This window comes from Astatotilapia calliptera, chromosome 17 (assembly GCF_964374335.1).
Source record: "Astatotilapia calliptera chromosome 17, fAstCal68.1, whole genome shotgun sequence".
NCBI classification, from domain to species: domain Eukaryota; kingdom Metazoa; phylum Chordata; class Actinopteri; order Cichliformes; family Cichlidae; genus Astatotilapia; species Astatotilapia calliptera.
The window spans coordinates 37,205,360-37,224,208 of record NC_137438.1 but is presented as its reverse complement, the minus strand read 5'-3'; the positions used below and the strand labels follow the sequence as shown (position 1 = coordinate 37,224,208).

General features: G+C 44.2%; 1 protein-coding gene across 16 annotated transcripts in view; it reads left to right on the top strand.

Annotated features, from left to right (window-relative positions):
* Window positions 1-18,849, top strand: part of sox5 (SRY-box transcription factor 5) — a 254,966-nt gene that overhangs the window by 183,549 nt on the left and 52,568 nt on the right. For all 16 annotated transcript variants that reach the window (XM_080291864.1, XM_026147894.2, XM_080291867.1 and 13 more), the window contains one exon: window positions 991-1,213. In XM_080291864.1, coding sequence (XP_080147990.1) covers window positions 991-1,213 — 223 coding nt within the window. The remainder of the gene's footprint in view (window positions 1-990; window positions 1,214-18,849) is intronic.

Genomic DNA, 18,849 nt, shown 5'->3' with positions numbered 1-18,849 from the left:
GATTAAGATGCTAAGAGTTACTTAGCACTCGGCTACTGTCCTGAGGCTTGTTGTTCATGTTTGAGCTTTCGTTTTGAAAGGGAACAATAACGTCCGTACTCAGACTCGCTTATTTAAATGTAAATAAGTGCGTTCGAGCTGTCGGTGGTCAAAAATATGGCAGTGAAAGTTGATACAGATTTCTAAATATAATAAGAAAACAATAAGAAAAACAATGTTTAGTGGAAAGAGGTAAACTTGTTCTTCTGCAAAGTCCACTTTTCTAAATATCTTTTTTCAGCCACAGTCATTACTTCCAAGCATCGTTAAACTAAACGTGTTGGCAATAGAAGAGAGCTTTACTGTAAGCTGTATACGTTATAATTAGTTGCTGACATGCTGATTGTCTTTTCTCCTACAATGATGTTTTTTGCCCTTTCAGTTCTTTATGAGTTTAGGGGAATGATTTGACCTCACAACGGAGCCGTTTTTGGAGTTTTTTTTATCTCTGAATTTGTCGGAGTTGCATCCACAGCATTAATTTTTGAAAATCTTAGGACAAAAGTAAACCAGCGCTGAAAGTTGGGCTTGGAATTTGTAGCATTGGACATCCCTCAAAGGAAGCCATTGAACGCTTTGTAATGAAGAGTTAGCGTGACACTTAAAGAGTGTGCAGTCTTTTACTGTTTCATGTGCTCGTTCTGTCAAGTACCTCCAAGTCAGTCAAATGCAGATTCCAGAGGATCTGAGAGAGAGAGAAGTAGTATGCCCTAACTTGAGATAACTGGACAGGGATGAAAGTTGTTGCTTTGGGGTATAAGAACAGGAGATGTAGAAAACAGGAGCAAGAGTAGGGAAGAAAGATGGAGATAATGAATGGGTTTATGCCAGCTCCTCCCTCGTTTCCTCTTAATTTTCTTTCTCTAGAGTTTGTTTGTGTCTTTAAAATCGCTTTTTTGAAGCTAAGAATTGATTAATCCCTATCCCCTTCTTCTTCTTTCCTCTCTCCAGGAGCAGGATGGCACTAAGGGGAGCTCCCTGAGTCCTTACCCTCAGCACAATGCTACCTCACCAGGCAAAGAAGAGGGTGGAGGCGGGGGGCGCCTCTGCAGCGACGGGGGCTCGGCCGCGGGCACCCTGGGCACCCCCGAGAGACGCAAGGGCAGCCTGGCAGACGTGGTGGACACACTGAAACAACGCAAGATGGAGGAGCTGATCAAAAACGAGCCAGAAGGTCAGTGATGAAAGGAAACGCTTGCTACAGCCAGATGTGTGATCTGCAGGTCCCCACCATCTCCCTGGCTCTGCGCCCGACTTTTATTACACTCTGTTGTCGTTTCCCTCTTCTTCATCATCTTCTTTCTTTCTTTCTGTCTTATTTTCTTTCTCTCTCTCACTCTTTCCCTCTGTTCTGAACCCACACACATTCAGATGAGAGGCCAGCCTTTGTTTTTTTTCCAGCATACAGACAGACAGCATTGGCTGCTTGGGCCTATTGTCCACCGTGCCTTGCATATTTATCACAACCTGACAAATAAGATGCAAGTGTGGATGCACGTGCTTGTGTGTGTAGTGTGCACTGGAGTGAGAGTGAAAGGCCTCCAAACATACTTTAGTAGATTAACAAATCACCAAATGTTTCCCTGCTTTAATTTGAAGCAGTTACTTAAAAATTCTCTCAGCTCAGTGATCATCTTATCACCTTTCTTAGTAATTTTGTAACATGTTCTGTTGGATACAGATTCCAAACATTGTTTTTCTGCAGGGCCTCCATAGTTAAGCTCGATTAGCCCCCACATTTGACTCTCAAATGTATCCTCAGGCTAAACAGTTGGAGTCTAGAGAAGATAAAGTTAGCCCACTAATGTCCACTGCTCCCACAAATGGGGGCTTAAGTCACCATGAAATGCATTTAAGAGATAATGTGACAACAGGTGTCCATCCCCTTTAGGAAGATGTGCTAATATAAATAACAGGTTACTGTATTGGTGGAGATGCTTCACAGAGAAGTCAGTGTCAACTTTAAAGGATATACTGCACCCCTAAGAAATGCAGCTTAAAGCCTGCAAAATGTTGGGGTCCTACCAAAACCTGTTGTGCAGGAAAGTCCTATCTAATTAACCCGAATAGATCCTGATTGAGACGAGCTGATTAAGAGTCAGTTTCCATCAAAAACAAAAACAGTTTGTCAGAGTTGGACATGATGTTGGTATGATGTCACCTGTTGGTCTCTGGACTGAATGTTTTGCATTGTGGCTTCCAGTATGCTTGTTGTTTTTGGAGCCGAAAGTGATATTTAGGCGAGAGTGAAGCGTTAAGTTATCAGCTAAGTGTAGTCAAGTTTGTGAGCAAGCTGCTTCCATAAGCAAAACGGACGCAAAGCCTTAAAAAAATCCAAACAGGTGGGTTTTAAAAGAAATGCACCCTTCATATAGGTGTTACAATTAGGGGGAACGATCCGTGGATGCAGTTTATGTAGTGTTTTATCATCTATTGGGGATGGACGAGCTTTTGGACCCAGCCTGAAGTGGTCACTGGAGAACAGCTTTCAAGTCTGCAACGCGTTAATATTTGTACATCTCTGACCAAGCAGCCTCAAGCTCACATAACCGCATACCCATCCATCCATCCATTCGCTTCCGCTTATCCTTTTCAGGGTCGCGGGGGGCGCTGGAGCCTATCCCAGCTGTCATAGGGCGAGAGGCAGGGTACACCCTTGACAGGTCGCCAGTCTGTCGCAGGGCTAACACATAAGGACAGACAACCATTCGCACTCACATTCACTCGCACATTCACACCTAGTGGCAATTTGGATTATCCAATTAACCTATCCCCACAAGTTGCATGTCTTTGGACGGTGGGAGGAAGCCGGAGTACCCGGAGAGAACCCACACAAACACGGGGAGAACATGCGAACTCCACACAGAAAGACCCCGGCCTGATGGTGGAATTGAACTCAGGACCTTCTTGCTGTGCGGCAACAGTGCTAACCACCGTGCCACCGTGCTGCCGCATACCCAAAAGGTGAAAAAACAGCTCAGTGGTGCAGTGTGGATTTGCCTTTAAAGTGTAGGTGCATTATGTGTTTGTATTCTGCCAGTACATCAACAGGCTTTCATTTCAAGCTGCGATGCACTAACCTTATTTTCCAGGCTTTTCTGCCGAGTTTTCAAAAGGCCGAGACTGTTGGTCAGCTCTCGCTGTCTGGTTGTTTTTATTCCAGTCGATAGAGAGGCCTGTTGTGGCACATTTTAAGGGGAAAAAAAAAGAAAGAGAGAAAAACTGAACTGTTTGTTGAGTAGAGCTGTAATTGAGGTGTGTTTTGGGTTGTTCGCTGCTTCAGTGGACCTCGTGAACTGGCTGCACAGGAAAAAAAACAACAATAATGGATCTTTATGAGTCAGCCAGCGGAGAGTGAGAGAAGGGGAAGGAAGAGACAGAAGGTGAAGGTAGGGAAAGTGAAGAAGAGAAAGACCAGTGTCTTCACAGACCCCATTAGCACAGTGCCACAGCGGAGCAGCATCCAAACCGACCTGGAGCATTAGCTTCTCTATGTTTAAATGAGACGCGCTAACAAAAGGCCCCAGCGCCTCAAGACCCAGCACGCACACACACAAACCCAGGCTAAAGAAAAAAGAAAAGAGAGCAAAGGAAGAAAAAGGAGGCTGAGAAAAGATGAAGAGAGGCAGAGGGAAATGGAGGAAGTGGGGGGGGGGGGACGATGAGGGGCAGTATTGAACGTGAGATAGAAATCCCTTTTCTGTGTTCTGTGCCCGGCTAGCTATTGTTTGGCTGTGTGGCTCACAAAGGCCATTAGCAGCAAACAGCAGGTTGGGATGAAAATTTAATGAAGGCTTTAATCATTATGAAAGGCCTGGAATATTACTGCTCTCTCTCTCTCTCTTTCACACACACATACACAAAGCCTCCAGCTGGATCAATGAGACACATACACATTCATAGTGTACGAACATTGACACCAGGAGGGATGTGAACAAGGGGCCAGGGACACAAAATGGGTCAGAAAACGATAAACATCTTGAAACAGAAAGAGGGGCTTGACTTATCGAAGGCAGGCCCTGAGCTCTTTAGACATCACACACACACACAGACACACAGACAGTCACGCTCGCTAAGAATGCCTTAAGTTTGAAAGATTTAGTTTTGTGTCTGTGGCTAGTGCTGCTCTACTTAGGCTAGATGAATGGAGATAGTAGATACTAGGTCAGTGTGAGTGCTGTTAAAGCCTTTGGGAGCACATATACTTGCGCATGTGCATTTGCATATGTATTTGTGGCAGAAAGTGTGCGTGTTTGCTGTGGGAAGGATTGCATTTGGTTGCATACATGTAAGGTGTGTGTGTTGGCCTCTAATAAATGACTAGCCATGTTGTCCCCCATGGCCTGGCCCAACCATGCTCCACCGCTCTCCTGCTCTCTACATTCATCTCCTGTCTTAATCCACGGCCACCTGCTACCCGCGAGATACTCACACACACACGCGCACACTCTCTCAAACACACTGCTCCAAAACATGTGCAAAGACACACACACACAGACACACAGCGTTCTGTCTTTAATAAATTCTTCAGCAGTGACAAGGCGAAGATAAAAATGCCATGACAAAGCGTGCGTGCATGTGCGTTCCTGTGCGTTCAACTCGATGCGAGAGGCCGTCAGGCAAGCGGCTCATGCTGGAGCGTGTGCGTTGTGCCATTACATGGAATTATGAGTGCAGAGTGCAGAGCATGGCAGGAGGCTCGGGGTCAAGAGGAGACGCGGTGCAGAAACCCAAGAGAGATGGCTGCACGAGCACACGCATGCACACCTGGACAGCTACCTCGGAGTCATCATTTAACCTTTTGTGACCCATACGCCACAGAGCAACCCCCAGTGATAACCTATTAGCCCAGTCAGACAGACAGACATACAGACAGACAGAAGTTATAAGCTGCAAAAGGAAAAATGAGGGGAATTAAAAGGAGGAGTAACATCACTAAATGGGGCACAGATGTTCCTCTCGGCCCCTGGAGTGGTGCCTCCACTGCCCTGGACTTTCACCAGACACTCAGCCTCCTCTCCTCTCCTTTTCTCTCCTCTCTTCTCCTCTCCTCGTCTCACTACATGGCGGCATGGACTGTAAGTGGCTCGCACATTAAGTGCCAGCTGAGCTCCATCTCTGGACCCGTCTGTTGACCCTCTGCTACCCAGCTACAGCTACCAGTCACTGGGGCTTCATAGCCTTTGGGATTTTTTTTTTTTTTTTAATGTTTTTTTCTTTTTTAGCTTCAGCTGTTACAGGGATAAACAAAGCTTCCCAGCCTGAAGTCGCTCAGAAAATCTGCTGTATGTGTTTTTTGGTAGATACAACTTTCGACTTTGTATTTAGCTTACATTCTGTTGCAAAAACTGAGACCCAGTTACTCAGAAAAGTCAAAAATCTTGTTGCAAATAGTTTAATGTGGACAGTATTTACTTTTTACAGTCTATGAACAGTAAACGAATCAAAGAGCGCAGGTGAGGGAGACACCATTAATGCTTACATCCTGTCACACCATCTCAATGTTTCGCTAGGTGTAGTTTTCTAGAATGAAAATTGTCCCGACACGAATGTGATTACACTATAACAAGGCTCAAAGCTGTTCTTTGAGCAACCACCTCGTTATATTACCTATATCATTAAAATGTATTATTATTATTTCAAGAAAGAAACATTGTAGCTTACTTTTATAGGTACTTTTTTTTTTCCTTGGTGCTTTGGGCACCTCAGGGCAAGTCCTGTTTCATTCCATTACATTTAAGAGAAAGCAGATGTCTCCAAAACTGGGCAACTCACACCACAGCAGTTTACATGGATAAATAGCACCACAGGCCAGAGGAAAGCTATGTGAATTAAATTCTGGGGTGAGCTGTCCGTTCAACTTAACAACATTTAGGCATTTTAGCATTTGAAGATTTGAGAAAAACAAGAAACAGCCTTGAAATATCTTTTTAAAGGTATTTGCTTTTTATTCAGACCAAAGTCTGCAGGAAACTGGATTCTTAGTGTGACACTTCCTTTCCTTCATACAACTTGGGAAAGAGTTTTGTACTAGTTTGAAAGTAAACGTTAACATTTGCATAAAAGAAAAAATGTACCTGAGTCTACTGCCATCGATATGAATGAGAGTACAAGCAATAATACTGTCATGTATTTGATGTATGTGTCTCTCCTGTCAGAGTGTTTGTCGGGGTCAGTAAATGGCAACGCTGTCGTTTCAGCGAGCCAGCGTGCATGTTTGAGGTCAGAGCCTCGCCACTCTTCTTTATCACCTAATTTTGTACATACGTGCACAGAAACAAGAGACGCACTCGTCCCCACACACTTGTAACCTCGCACGCCGGTCTGCAGCCCTGCAACCTTAAGGTCAACCAAAACGGTATTTTACTGCTGAGCGTACTCGCCGCCCCGAGCTCCTCGAAGGCACAGGTTTCCATACTGAAAATGCCAACTCAGTGACAGATGTCATGCAGCACACAGTCACCGACACATGCTCGCACATGTACGCGCAGCACTTCATCTATTTTCGAGACATGGAGGGGTACCAGGGGCTTGCTTTTAGAGAGCACTGAGGCATTTTATAGGACAGCACTTAGGCGAGGCCATTGTGCCACACAGGCGCACAGTGGCCGGAGCTCCCTCACGCCTGCGTACACTCCAATGGGTGACAATGGGAAGGGCGGATACATTCTTCCTAAGAAGAAGGAGAGAGAGAATGAAAGGAAGGGGGAAAAAAGGAGGCAGAGAAGCGGAGGGATCGAGGCAGTTTCTTGTTCATCCGTCCATCAGTCGCGTCACCTCCCCTCTACCCCCTCCTCATCCTCACTTTGCCTAATCCTACTTCTTCTCTGCTATCTGGGGGGTTACGTCAAACACGCTCGCACACATGCATACACTACAAACATCAACAATGGCATGTACGGCCCTTGCAAGTCACCACACAGACCTCTTGATTTTTTTATTTATTTTTTTTTAAGCAGAGATCCCTGAGGGGAATTTGCAGACTGCAACACACATATATGGATCTAAACACACACAGCAGCAGGTTCACACCCCTAGCGTGGGAGCGGGTTGAACGTCTTTATGTGATTTCCACCCTTTGTTGGTAATTAGTTAGTTGTATAAATTAACATGAAGTGCAGCAGGACTCTCGCAGCCATTGTTTGCCGCGATTATTCTTGTCGCACTGGGAAAAGGAAAGCAAGTGAAACCAAACCGAGGGGGGACGTTGAAAGAGATTTTTTTTTTTTCCTTTTTGCTTTTGTCAACTCGCTAAAAATGAAGGGATGAAGCAAGAAAAGGCGTGATTTTTCTCATTCGCCAATCAAAGCGCTCCAAATGTACGGACAGCATTTGCCGAAGAGAAGTTGACACCATGCTTGTGAGACTGCTGCTACCTTGAACCCTTTCCTAAGGAGATGTGGACTCGTGTTTTATGCTTCACCACCTATTCGGTGACCTGGTGGAAAAAGAAAAAAGCCCTCAGTAGTAAAAAATTCAAACATTCTTTGCTTAGAAAGATCTCCACATTTAAAAAAAAAAAGAAGAAGAAGAAAGAAACAACGACCTTTTGCTGAAATAAAACTCACTTTGAAGCAGGAAAAAGTGGACGCCTCATGTTGCTTATCCAAGAAAACCAAACCTTTTTATTTATCGTTCTCTCCACTTATCCGAGTCTCATTGTGCTAGTTAACTTTGCTGGGTTTGTTATAGAAAGGGGAAAAAATCATCATGGACATGGCTCACAATTCAAATCGAGTCAATTTGGCATTTCTTTTTCGTTTCCTTTTTTTCGTTCTTTCTTCTTTCTCCTTTTGTGGCATGAGAAACAGGCAACGTCATGGGGCGAACCTGAGGCCTATTGTGGGGCTGGCCATTGTTGGCTTGATGAAAGGCGCATTCAAGTCACTTTTCTCATTGAATTGTTTTGCGTCCGCTTTTCAGCGTTGCATTCTCTCTCCAGCGTTGCACGAGACAATCGCTGAGGATGAAACTCTTTTTCTGCCATTCTTCCGTGTCCAGATGAGCAATATTAAGTAGATGAATAGTGTGTGTGTGTTTGTGTTTTTGAGGGGAAAAGCAGTGCCCCAGCTTTTGTCCAATACATGAGCATAAAAGCGCTTACACAGAGGAGAGAGGGTCCTGTGGTTTTTCTTAAGGTGTGTGTGTGCGCCTGTGTGTATTATTGCCCCCCCGGCGTGGCATTAAGTTAAGGACAAAGGCTCGAGCTTCATGAATCAGCCGGGGCTTCCATAGCTTAGCTGCTGTGACCTAGTCACAGTTTGACTGTCCTAGAGTACAGTGTGTGTGTGTTTGTGGATATCTGATGATGAGTTGGGCAAGAGGTGTGCGTTTCTTCAAGGTGAGATTGTAATTGTGCATGTGTGCTACATGTTTGGGCTTCTGTGCGCGTGTATTTGTGTGAGTCTCCCATAAAGGCCTAACTCCCAAATATTAGACAGGCCCCAGTGTTTTGGCACTCACCCATTAATTTCCATTCAGCGTCATGTCCCATGACCAAATCAGCGGAATCCATGATTTATCTATTCAGCTTTCTCATAAACTCTCTTCATTTGCACACCCACTTGTTGTTTTTCTTCCTTTTTCTCTCATTTTCCTTTTGGTCTTTTCTCCCATTCCCATGGAGAGTCAGAGGAATGTTTTTATGCTGCAAAATGGCTGCAAGATTAATGAGTTTTGTGCAGAGTGCGCTGACTTTCATTTGTCCCTCAATTACTTTATCAAAAGGATATGAAATGCGGCAGAAAATCTCCAAACTTTTCACCGAGGCACTTAAGCAACAAGAACACTCTGAGAAACACTGTGGTGCAATTGCTGTTTGGAGTTCAACCAGTTTTTCAAAGGGGCCAAATAACTGTGCCCTCCAACATTTTTACTTTGTGAGAAAAATTGTCAAGTTAGCCAACAACTTCAACAATCTTCCATTAAGTAGTTTAGTGACATACCAGCAGTTACTTTGTGAGTAGGTGGATGTTGCATTTTGGAAAGAAATGCTCGAGTTTTTCTCTTTTTTTTTTCATCTTGACTCTTTGCCACAACAAAATATAAAAAGGTATCACTTAGCTGCAAGGTTTCCACAAACTTCTCTTAATGTGTACATTTTGTAGTGCGTGCACAGGAAGGCACTGAGCTGACTTTAAATAGGTGGAAATTGCTCACAAGTTATGCTTTTGAGAACTTGAGTAACATATATGCTGTAGTGTATGAGCTGCCTGTTTTATATTTTGTATTTCTCGGTTAATTACAGGTCTGTCATTTACTTACTGGGCACAACAATGTGCTTAATGTGCTCTGGTGCTGATAAAAACCTCATAATTCATAATTCATTGACTATATCATTGTGTTACACTAGTAACCTTTTGCATGTTCAGTTAATCTGTCTTATAAAGTTCCACCAAAACATAATTTTACTTGTAGTGTAATTGATATACAGCCTGAAGACCAGAAAGCTTTAAAATCAAAACTATAAAGGCCAATGTATAATTTTCTGTAGGATATAAAACATGTATTTTAAACAGAAGCGAGTATCCTCCGTGATTAGCTTATTAGCAGACTTTCTGTACTTTTTATTCCATACATTAACCAAATCTCTTGCTGTACATTGTGGTAACGTATACAGTATGTGTGTAAGGGACTGCACTCCGGTTTCCCCTGTATAATCCATGTAGGCTTGTTGCAAAGTAGCACAATCTGCTCAGTGCAATTTTACATCTCAGCTCTAACACAGATGTGAAAGCGTCAGAGCTGTAGTCCGCTCTCGCCCATGTCAGCAGCGTCCAGAGCAGGATTTAAAGCCTGACATGGATGTAAAGGGGCTTTAACAACCTGATTGGAGGCGTGGGATTGATGTCACCACATAGCTCTAGTTATATTCTCTGCACACACATACTTTCAAGTCTGCATACACATGCATGATAAATGCACCAAGCTGTTTGACCTGACCAAGGAGTCACAGCTTCCCATGATGCATCAGGGATAGCGAATGGCCACACGCCAGCTATCCACGTAGTCACCACCCACGAGCCAGCCCCACCGTTTCTGCTCCGTCCTATATCACAGATATTAAGGTGGTGTTCTTCAGCACGCAGAGAGTAACAAATCTGTCTTGTAGTGTGTCAGGAAGCCAGTCCTAGTCTGGTCCAGCAGCCAGTCAGTGTGTCAGTCTTTGAAACCACAAGGTCTTTATTAATTAACCCCGGGCTGGCTGCTCAAAGGGGTAAGGTCCTGCAGATGAAGTGGCAGCGTCTGTGTTGTCAGCCGCATAGGTCACGACCTGCCCCTTCAGCATGACCCCGGCCTTATTTGAGCCAGATGTTAAGGAGCAAGGGTCTGCGCTGCATTCTTTTCTTTCCCTGCTGCTTGGCCAGCAGAGCGGTCACCATCAGCGACTCGAGTCAGAGCTCTGATTTTCTTCTGGGTAGATCGCTGCTGTTCTCCTCTGTCTGCCACCCCACACCCCACCTTTTTCCCTCTCTCTGTCTCCCTGTGGGATCCATCCTTTCACCTCTCCCCCTCCCTTCCCTCTGTTTTTCCCCCTCCTTCCTTGTTTGGCCCATTGCCCCTTTCCGCTTCGCTCAAGGGAAAGAGTGCCGTGTGTGTATTGCCTGGCAGTATGCCCGCTCTCATCATTTTCTCCCCATCCCCTCCTTTGCTTTTTATGCCATCCTTCCTTCGTATCTCTCTCTTCTCTCACTCATTCCGTGCTTTTTACCCCTCTCCTATCTATGCCTAAATTCTTCTTCTCCGCCACGCTCCCTTCATCTTTCTCCTTCCACCTCCCTTTGTCCCCATCACTCTTTCCACCTGCTTCTAATCACCAACCCTCCATCTCTTTCACTCCCTGCCTTCATTCATACTTCGCTCTGCGTCTTTCTCTCTTCCATCCTCCCTCTTCTCCCCCCCCCCCCCCCCCCCCCCCTCATCCTTTCCTCGGCTGGGCTCAGGAGCAGTGAACAGGTGTTGTCTCCTTTTGATTTGGGTGCGTTCGGATTAATGCTGTCAGCTCAGCTGTTAAAACAACTGCCACCGCCAGATGCCAGTCAGTTTGGGGCTGGAGTTGTCACCTACACACAAACACACACACACACATATTCAAACATCCAAACATGCTCAGATGCAAGTGTGCTTGCACATGCACACGCGCACTCACACACACACACAAGCACTTGGCCTCTTGGCTCATTGTAATACTGACAGAGCAAATCAGCTGTTGTATGCCAGTCTTCTCTATAACCCAGGTGTGTGTTTCTGTAGCCTTTCCAAAACATCACAGACAGTCAGTATAAAAGAGTATATGACAAGATACTGCAGTGATCATTAATACACTGCCAGAGTTGCTAAAGACTCACTTAGACAGTCATCTTTTAAGGGGTTTTTTGTCTTTAACCATAGCAATACTCACACCGGTTCCAGTTAAGAAGAATACTTAATGTTCTGAGTGGGGCTCGAGGAATTTTCTAAACTCAAAGAATGACTTTACCAGCGTTTTCTTAAGTTGTGTTCGGGGCTGTAAACCATGGGAGCGGGCATTTAGCAGACAGGAAATATGACTCTTGTGAGTCCCTTAATTTAATAGAAGAAATCTTGGCGCACTAAATGACGATGCTAAAAGTCTTCCTGTTGTGGACAGTTACTTTGAAGTGAAGAGACACCACTTAACCATTTCGGGATCTTAAATTAAGCAGTTTGTCATTCAAAAGTTAGTTTTAATTAGATATTTGTCTAAAAATAATAATAAAAGACAAGTAGTACTAACCAACCTCTGATGGATCAGCTGAATTTCCTTGTTGGTGGATAATAGCAAAAGAAATGACATTTAGTGATGTCATTAGTGATGTTTAGCGCTGGAGCGCCCCCCGCGACCCTGAAAAAAAAGGATAAGCGGAAGCGAATGGATGGATGGATGGATGGATGGAGCTGCCAATTTCTTTTGCCAAATCAGTTTTGCCCTCTCTGTAAATTTTCTGATTTTGTGAAACACGGTCAGTTTTCTCATTTTAAGTTTTTTTTAAAGGTTTCCTGCACAAAAGAGAGAATAGATAACTATAGAAACACAGCAAAAATACTGGCGTCAACCCAAATGTTCACAATCGGTACATTCAAGTAAAAGACATTTGATGAAGAACCATTTTCTGCCTGTCAGTTGCTTAAATTTAGAATGTGGTTCCTTGTTGTTAAAGTTTGTTAGTAAAATGATGATTTAAAATGATGATCAACTGTGAATATCAGCGATTAGTAACAGTGCTATTTATGGCTCCATCAGATGTGGGTAGAGACTGCAGACTCACTGGAGGTACACGTGTGTGTCTGTGTGTGTCATATGGTGGGTTGCTGGCCCTGTAGTGGTGATACTGGTGGTGATATATTCATATTTTATCTTTTTATCAGTTCAGTCTCATGATGGTGGCTTAAGAAGAGCCACACAGAGAGACGTTTTTAAGGTGGTGCTGGTTTATCTGGCACTCTTTCTCCCAAACTCAGATATTCTAATATTGAGCCCTATTTGTAGTGTACCCCCCACCTCCCAATCCCACGATAAGATTGTCAGTTTACGCTTGTTGCTGTTTTGTAACCCACCAACTGAACCACATTTTACCCCATTTTACTGCCCATCACGGCCTCGTCCATTTTGTTGGTGTGTTGAATTACACTAACAAAGTTATTTCCAAGGTTATTATACCCCACTGTAGCCTCCAGTTTCCAGCGAGCCAAACGTTGTTAGGACAATTAGTCCAATCAAGGAGTCATGGGTGTCTTGTGGGAGAAGGAGGAAAAGAGGGTCAACACAGACAGGAATGTTCAGGGAGAAAATAAGTACCACACAACATGTTGTGTTTATAAGGGTTTACAATAAATGTGATGTGATATTTATCAATAGAGTTCATGCACCCGACTTGACTCAGTTATCTTGTTCTGAAAAAGATATGAATGATAAGATTAAGCGCGGGTTGATTTAATTTAAAAAAAAGAACCACAATATGTTTTGATAAACATTGGTTTCTAGTTTATTTCCAAAGAAAAGCTGAAGCAGTGTCGTAGCAGATATTCCAATCAGATTTTGGCTTTGAGTAAATTGAATTTGAATTTTTTGACAGCTGTTTTAACCCACTTCAAACTTCAGCTGGTAGTGGGTAGACCTGTTACACTGTTATCTTCTATAGTATATTACTTGTATAGAGGTGAATGTTCATATTAAACAAGACCAAAGTTTCAAATAATAAGGTCAACATTTTGTACAAGTAATACCCGTGAGGCATAAGCTCGGGCTCCAGACTTCTCTAAACGCTTGGTTTCAGGCAGGTTTTTCTTCTGCTGGCTCTGTATGATTTAAGTGTGAGAGTGAATATGTCTGAAAGGGTCGTCAAGCACAGCTCACAACTTTAGAAAGGAGCCGTTTAAAGCAGCGGCAGAAGTTCACTTTTCAGTTCCCAAACACTTTGTCTTCCAGCTCCCAAAATGTTGACTTGGAAACTTGTATTTGGTGCTTTTTGTTAAAAATTGTAAGTCTAAAGACTGAGGGGAAGTACAGTAACCCTGATGACATCACTGTCACCTCCACAGGGTTGTTGTTTTACTTCACTGTTGTTACGTCATCCCTCGTTATAGTTTAATTATATCAAGTTGCTCAAATGTCAGCAGAGGCATTGGTTCAAATCCAGGCTAGCCAGACCTTTACTCCGGGTCTTTCTCCTGCTCTTTCCCCCTTTCTTTCTGTCTATCTCTGTCATTTGCTTCGTAAAATAAAGGCAAAGACACCCACAACTCTGTCATTTAATGCGCGAGTTTTACTCTTCCTATTTGCTAGCCACAGATGGCTAAGTGATCTAAACGTGACCTAACCATCAGTTGTTATCAACGAGGCATCTCATCAACCAAACTTATTTCTTCGCCTAACTGCGGCGTAATCTTGCCAGGAAAACTTGAGAATAGGAAAAGATTTACAAGGAGCGACGTTGACATGCCCGAGTAATTGGTGCACGGTGACCCATAAGGCTCCAACAGGTCAGACACACACACACGCAAACACACACACACACGCAAACACACACATGCTAGTCAGCAGAACATTCCACTGCTGTTTGGACTGTTGTTGCCATTGGTCTAATGGTTCTCACATGTCTGTCGCTCTATCTTTGAGCTGCACACAGGACAATGTGGGCTATTCTTAAGACTTTACAACATGCTCTGTCTCAAGCCGTTCAGCGCACAGATGGAACAAACATTCACACATAGAGAAGAAAGACAAAAAAGAGACAGAGATGGATATCAAGACTCAAACAGACACATAAACAGAGGGAGAAGTGTGTGCGCATGTGTGCGCGTCTGTTTGCTCTTGTCAGCGGCGTCCGCGTTAACTGGAATAGGCGGATCCCGCCTCCGCTGTCCAGCAAAGCAAAGCCACTCTAAAGCCAAGCCAACTGTCAATCAAACAGCCAACACAGGGCCAAACTATGATAACATCAGAAATAACGGTCTTCACCCATCAGTCTCACACGCGCACACACACATAAGAGGTTAAAGTCACAGCTCAGCACTGTTTGAATAGGCTTCCAACATGCAAAACAGCATTAGTGTGTCAGCAGTGTCTTGCTGTTCTGTCTGTCTCTCTGTCATTGCTTTGACAGGCAGACGAAAAATGTCATGACTCGCAAGAGAAAACGCTGCTGCTGTGTGTCTGCGTGTGTGTTTATGCGTGCACGCGCACGGAAGCGCGCACTCTCAGTCTGTCTCTTGTGTAGTTAATGCGTGGGTCCATTCCCCTTCTATACTCGGCAGGCCCAATACACAATGTCTTCTTTTGTTGTCACGTTAAAGTGATGCAATAAAGCTGTGCAGTGACAAGGACGGCCCGGGGGCTGCTGCAGTGACAGAGACGTCGAGTGTGTTGCGTGCGTGTGTGTGTGTGTGTGTGTGCGTGTGTGTGTGTGCGTGTGTGTGTGTGTGTGTGTGTGTGTGTGTGTGCGTGTGCGTGCATGGAGTGGAGACAAGAGCACTGAAGAGGGGTTATTGCCACGAGACAGATTGCAAGTGTCATTTTCCATTACAGCAGCCTGAGCCACTGTGTGTGACACACACACATGCACACACACGCACACAAGGTGCACATGCCTTGGCCCACTTTAACAGGATGCTTTTGACAGGGAGAGATGTGCATGCGTTAAGAGCACTGGCCCCTAGTATTTAACTCCATCCTTATAGAAGCACATTTAATGATTTTTTTTCCCTTTTACTTTAGATGGCTTATCTGATTGGTTGAGCCACAGCTCATTGGTATGAATCAGATTTTTCCATGAAAGTAAAGACTTCAGGTAAATTGCATTTGAATTTGCAAGTAACTAATAGATGCTGAAAACCTAATTTTAGCGATTTACATAGTTTAGTTGAAAGATTACATCACAAGCCATATTTAAACCCTTGTTAAACAGGCTGAAAACATATTGGATCATTTAAAAAATCTAAAGGTAAAACAGAGATTTTCTTAGTTGTATTTCTTTATTTCTTTCTTTATTTTTAAAGTTCACAGTCACAAGATGCAGGGTTTTTTATGTGGCAACAGAGCAGCTTTTCAGAGGCTCCTCAGTGAATACATTGAGTTTTAAATACAGCATGACCCATTGTTGCATGTGAACTTCTATTATCTATTCAAAAGTCTCTCATGAGGCTCTGTTTGTTAACCAGGCAATTAGCAGGCAGTATTTGGTGGTTATCAGTACTTCAGTTGACACTTGGTCTCTTCAGCCTGTAAAGTATGAGGCAGTAAAATGAAAATGGGATCTGTGTTCAGTCCCATAGCTTGTCCCTAATAAGGTGTGGTGGCAGCGGCTATCAGGGGCTGAGCTGAATTAGTCCGCAGTGGATTCAAATGTCTAGATCCTATCAAACACCATTTAATGATAATGGAGGTCACAGAGGCAATTGGGAAAATGCTGTGTGTATGTCTGTGTGTGTGAAAGGAACGTTTCTCTGTCTCCCGCAAAAACACAGCATTAAGATAGCATCGCTAATTTCACCGGCTCGGCACAAAAACAACACGCAGAGGAGAGAAGAAAGGAGGGAAAAAAATAATGCAACAACACACAAGCGAAATGAAACAACAAGGAAAAGTTTCTGTGCGACTTTCTCGAATGTCGCTCCAGATTTTGCCCTTCATCGTTCTTTCACAATGTCGCGCCCTCTCCGCTGCTATTTCTGACTGCCAGTGTGTGGATCTGGCTCGCTGAGATTTCATGCCAGTGTAAAAATTGGCTGAGGGTTTGGTTCAAATCAAATTGGACATAAGCACCCACAACACCATCTGTTAGGGAAAGGCAGTGGAGTGAAGGGCAGAACTCTGCATTCAGATAAATGGATTTTCAATTTATTAAATTGTTGACTGACACCCTTGTAAATGTTCGCTTTATGTGGCGCGGCCTATTCTTAGAACTTAATGGAAACATGTTGCCATACATCCATGCAATTCCTAATATTAGAATGCAAAAAAAAAAGTCCTGCTGCATCTGTTGTTTTGAGTTCGATCTTTTCTTTTTGCAGCACGAGAGAAAAAAAAATAAAAACGTGTCCTTTTTCTACAACTTAAGACTAAAATAAAGCGCCCCGCTCGGTTAGACTTCAGGTGTTTTGGCAAGTGATAACGTGTGTGACGGTTTGTATTAACAGGTGTGTCGCACCGAAACACAGCTGAGATTGTCACAGCACTTCAGGGGAGGGCCATATGTCCCCCCACCTTCCCCGTCGCTTCACCCAAAAACCTAACTTACATTAAAAGGTGAAAAACAACCTCGCAACTCTCTGAAGTTGATTTTGTTCAGCGTGAGTGCATGCCAGATACTTTGAGTCTGCGTGTGCTGGTGTCCTCCCTAGTCTAGTGGTCTGGGTGTTTATTAATAACTAAAGTTGGAGCAGCTTCTGAATGAAGAGTCACTGCGGACACTGAGGCCGACCAGGGACTGAATCTACACACACGCACACACATCCTCTGTCTGTTTCTTGCTGCGATCCTCTGCTTCAGTGGGAGAAACGGAGCACTGGGGGGGCGGGGGGGTTAGAAAGTAAGGAGGGAGGAGGATGAGGAGGAGGAGAGGGATTTTAGTGTTTACACAGAGGCCCGGCCACCGCGGCAACTGTTGCCAAGCGCCGTTCTCCCCAACAACAAGCCAGTAATTGGTACTTTTAGCAGCTAACCTTGCGGAGGTGGTGGTGCGAGGTGGGCTTGGACAAAAAGCTTTTTGATACATCTCCTCTCTGAAACATAGTGCCCCTGTTTCTGTTTCCTTTTCCTTTTTTCCCTTTTTTTTTTTATAAACAAGAGACTGCCCATAATCTTGGCACCATCCTCATTGCTTTGGAACGATTGGACTGTCTTTAGAAGGAATCGATGAAAATGTGTCCAGACACATGGCCCAGCTCAACCAGACATGAATTGATCATCAAAATATCAACATCATCATTTCGTAATGGAGCGTGTTGGCGCCGTCAGCGTGAGGGGGGAGTCGGGGGTAGACAGACTGTGCAAAGCAAGAGCTGCGGTATCGAGAGGGTGTAAATAAGTGAGTTGTATTCCAAATTCAAAAGTTTCTTTGAACACCTCCATAATGTAAAAGACTGTTAAAGTTGAAGCGTTTTACTGCTGCGAGACTGGGTTAGCTACAATTTTGTAAATAGTAACAACCAACCTTTTTGCTTTTTTGGAGTAAGTATAGATATACCGGAATAAATCTGTTTTAGGTGAAGCATTAAGTCAGGTAATTACAGCTTGAAGCTATCTGGAATCAAACGTCGTTCTTAATTACGAATCCATGTGTAGGTGTGTTTGACTCCATCCTCAAACTGGTGCTTATAAGTCTTTTTCGTACAGTACACCACCCCCCAGATACAAGGTGAAAGTTTGATTAGTGCTTTTATGTAGCTCGGAATAATCAGATTTGTTTTATAGCTGACTCGAATGTCTAGATGCATTAAGAAATTTCATCAGTTGTTGTATCGTGAGACAATTCTGATTAAAGGCTATAAATCCAAAATGACGAGCAGGTCAAATCAGTTATGTTTCTGTGATTTTGACTTTGATTCATTTAGGGTAACCTTGTTAAGGTGTTTGCATGACTGTTGCACAGAGTTACCTTAATCTAGTTATAGTCTAATCTTTAGATCACATGTAGACATGCGTATTCTGTCTCTGTGATGACCACCAGCTAATGTGCGTGTGTGCTTTTTTGCTTTCTTAACTGCAGAAGTCACCACACGTTTTAGTGCCCCACTCGCTGCCTCTCTGTTGCTTCTTCCTGCCATCTCAATACTTCTGTGTTCAGGGTGGCAGTCTTAGACAAACTGCACCAGTGCTTGTATAATTGCTTATTCAAAGCTGACCCCTGCTCAGTTGGGGAGGAGGAGAATGAAGGAGGAAGGGGTTAGAGGGGGGAGGAGTAGATGGAGTCTCCTCATGGCTGCCAAGGCCCAAGTCAATGTGGAGCCTGTTTTGCGGGATATAAGCGCCGGCCACGGGTCCCAAGCCAGGGCCCTTTCCTGTGGGCCCTCCTCCTCCTCCTTGTCTTCGTTCTCCTCCTTCATCCTCCACCCTCCTCTGAGCCCGGCTGGGCCTGGCGCTGGCACAGAGGCCCCTTTGTTGTGCACCCGAGGACCCGGGCTCTCTGTCTCTCATACTCTCTCTTTTCCTCCCCTCTCTGCCTCTCTCTCTTTTTCTTTCTTTCTCTTTCCACACACACCACTCCGCCTCCTCCTCCTCCTCACCACCACCCCCCTTTCTTTTCCTTTAAAGGTCTCCAGTCTTCACAAATATGAGATAATAGGAAAAAT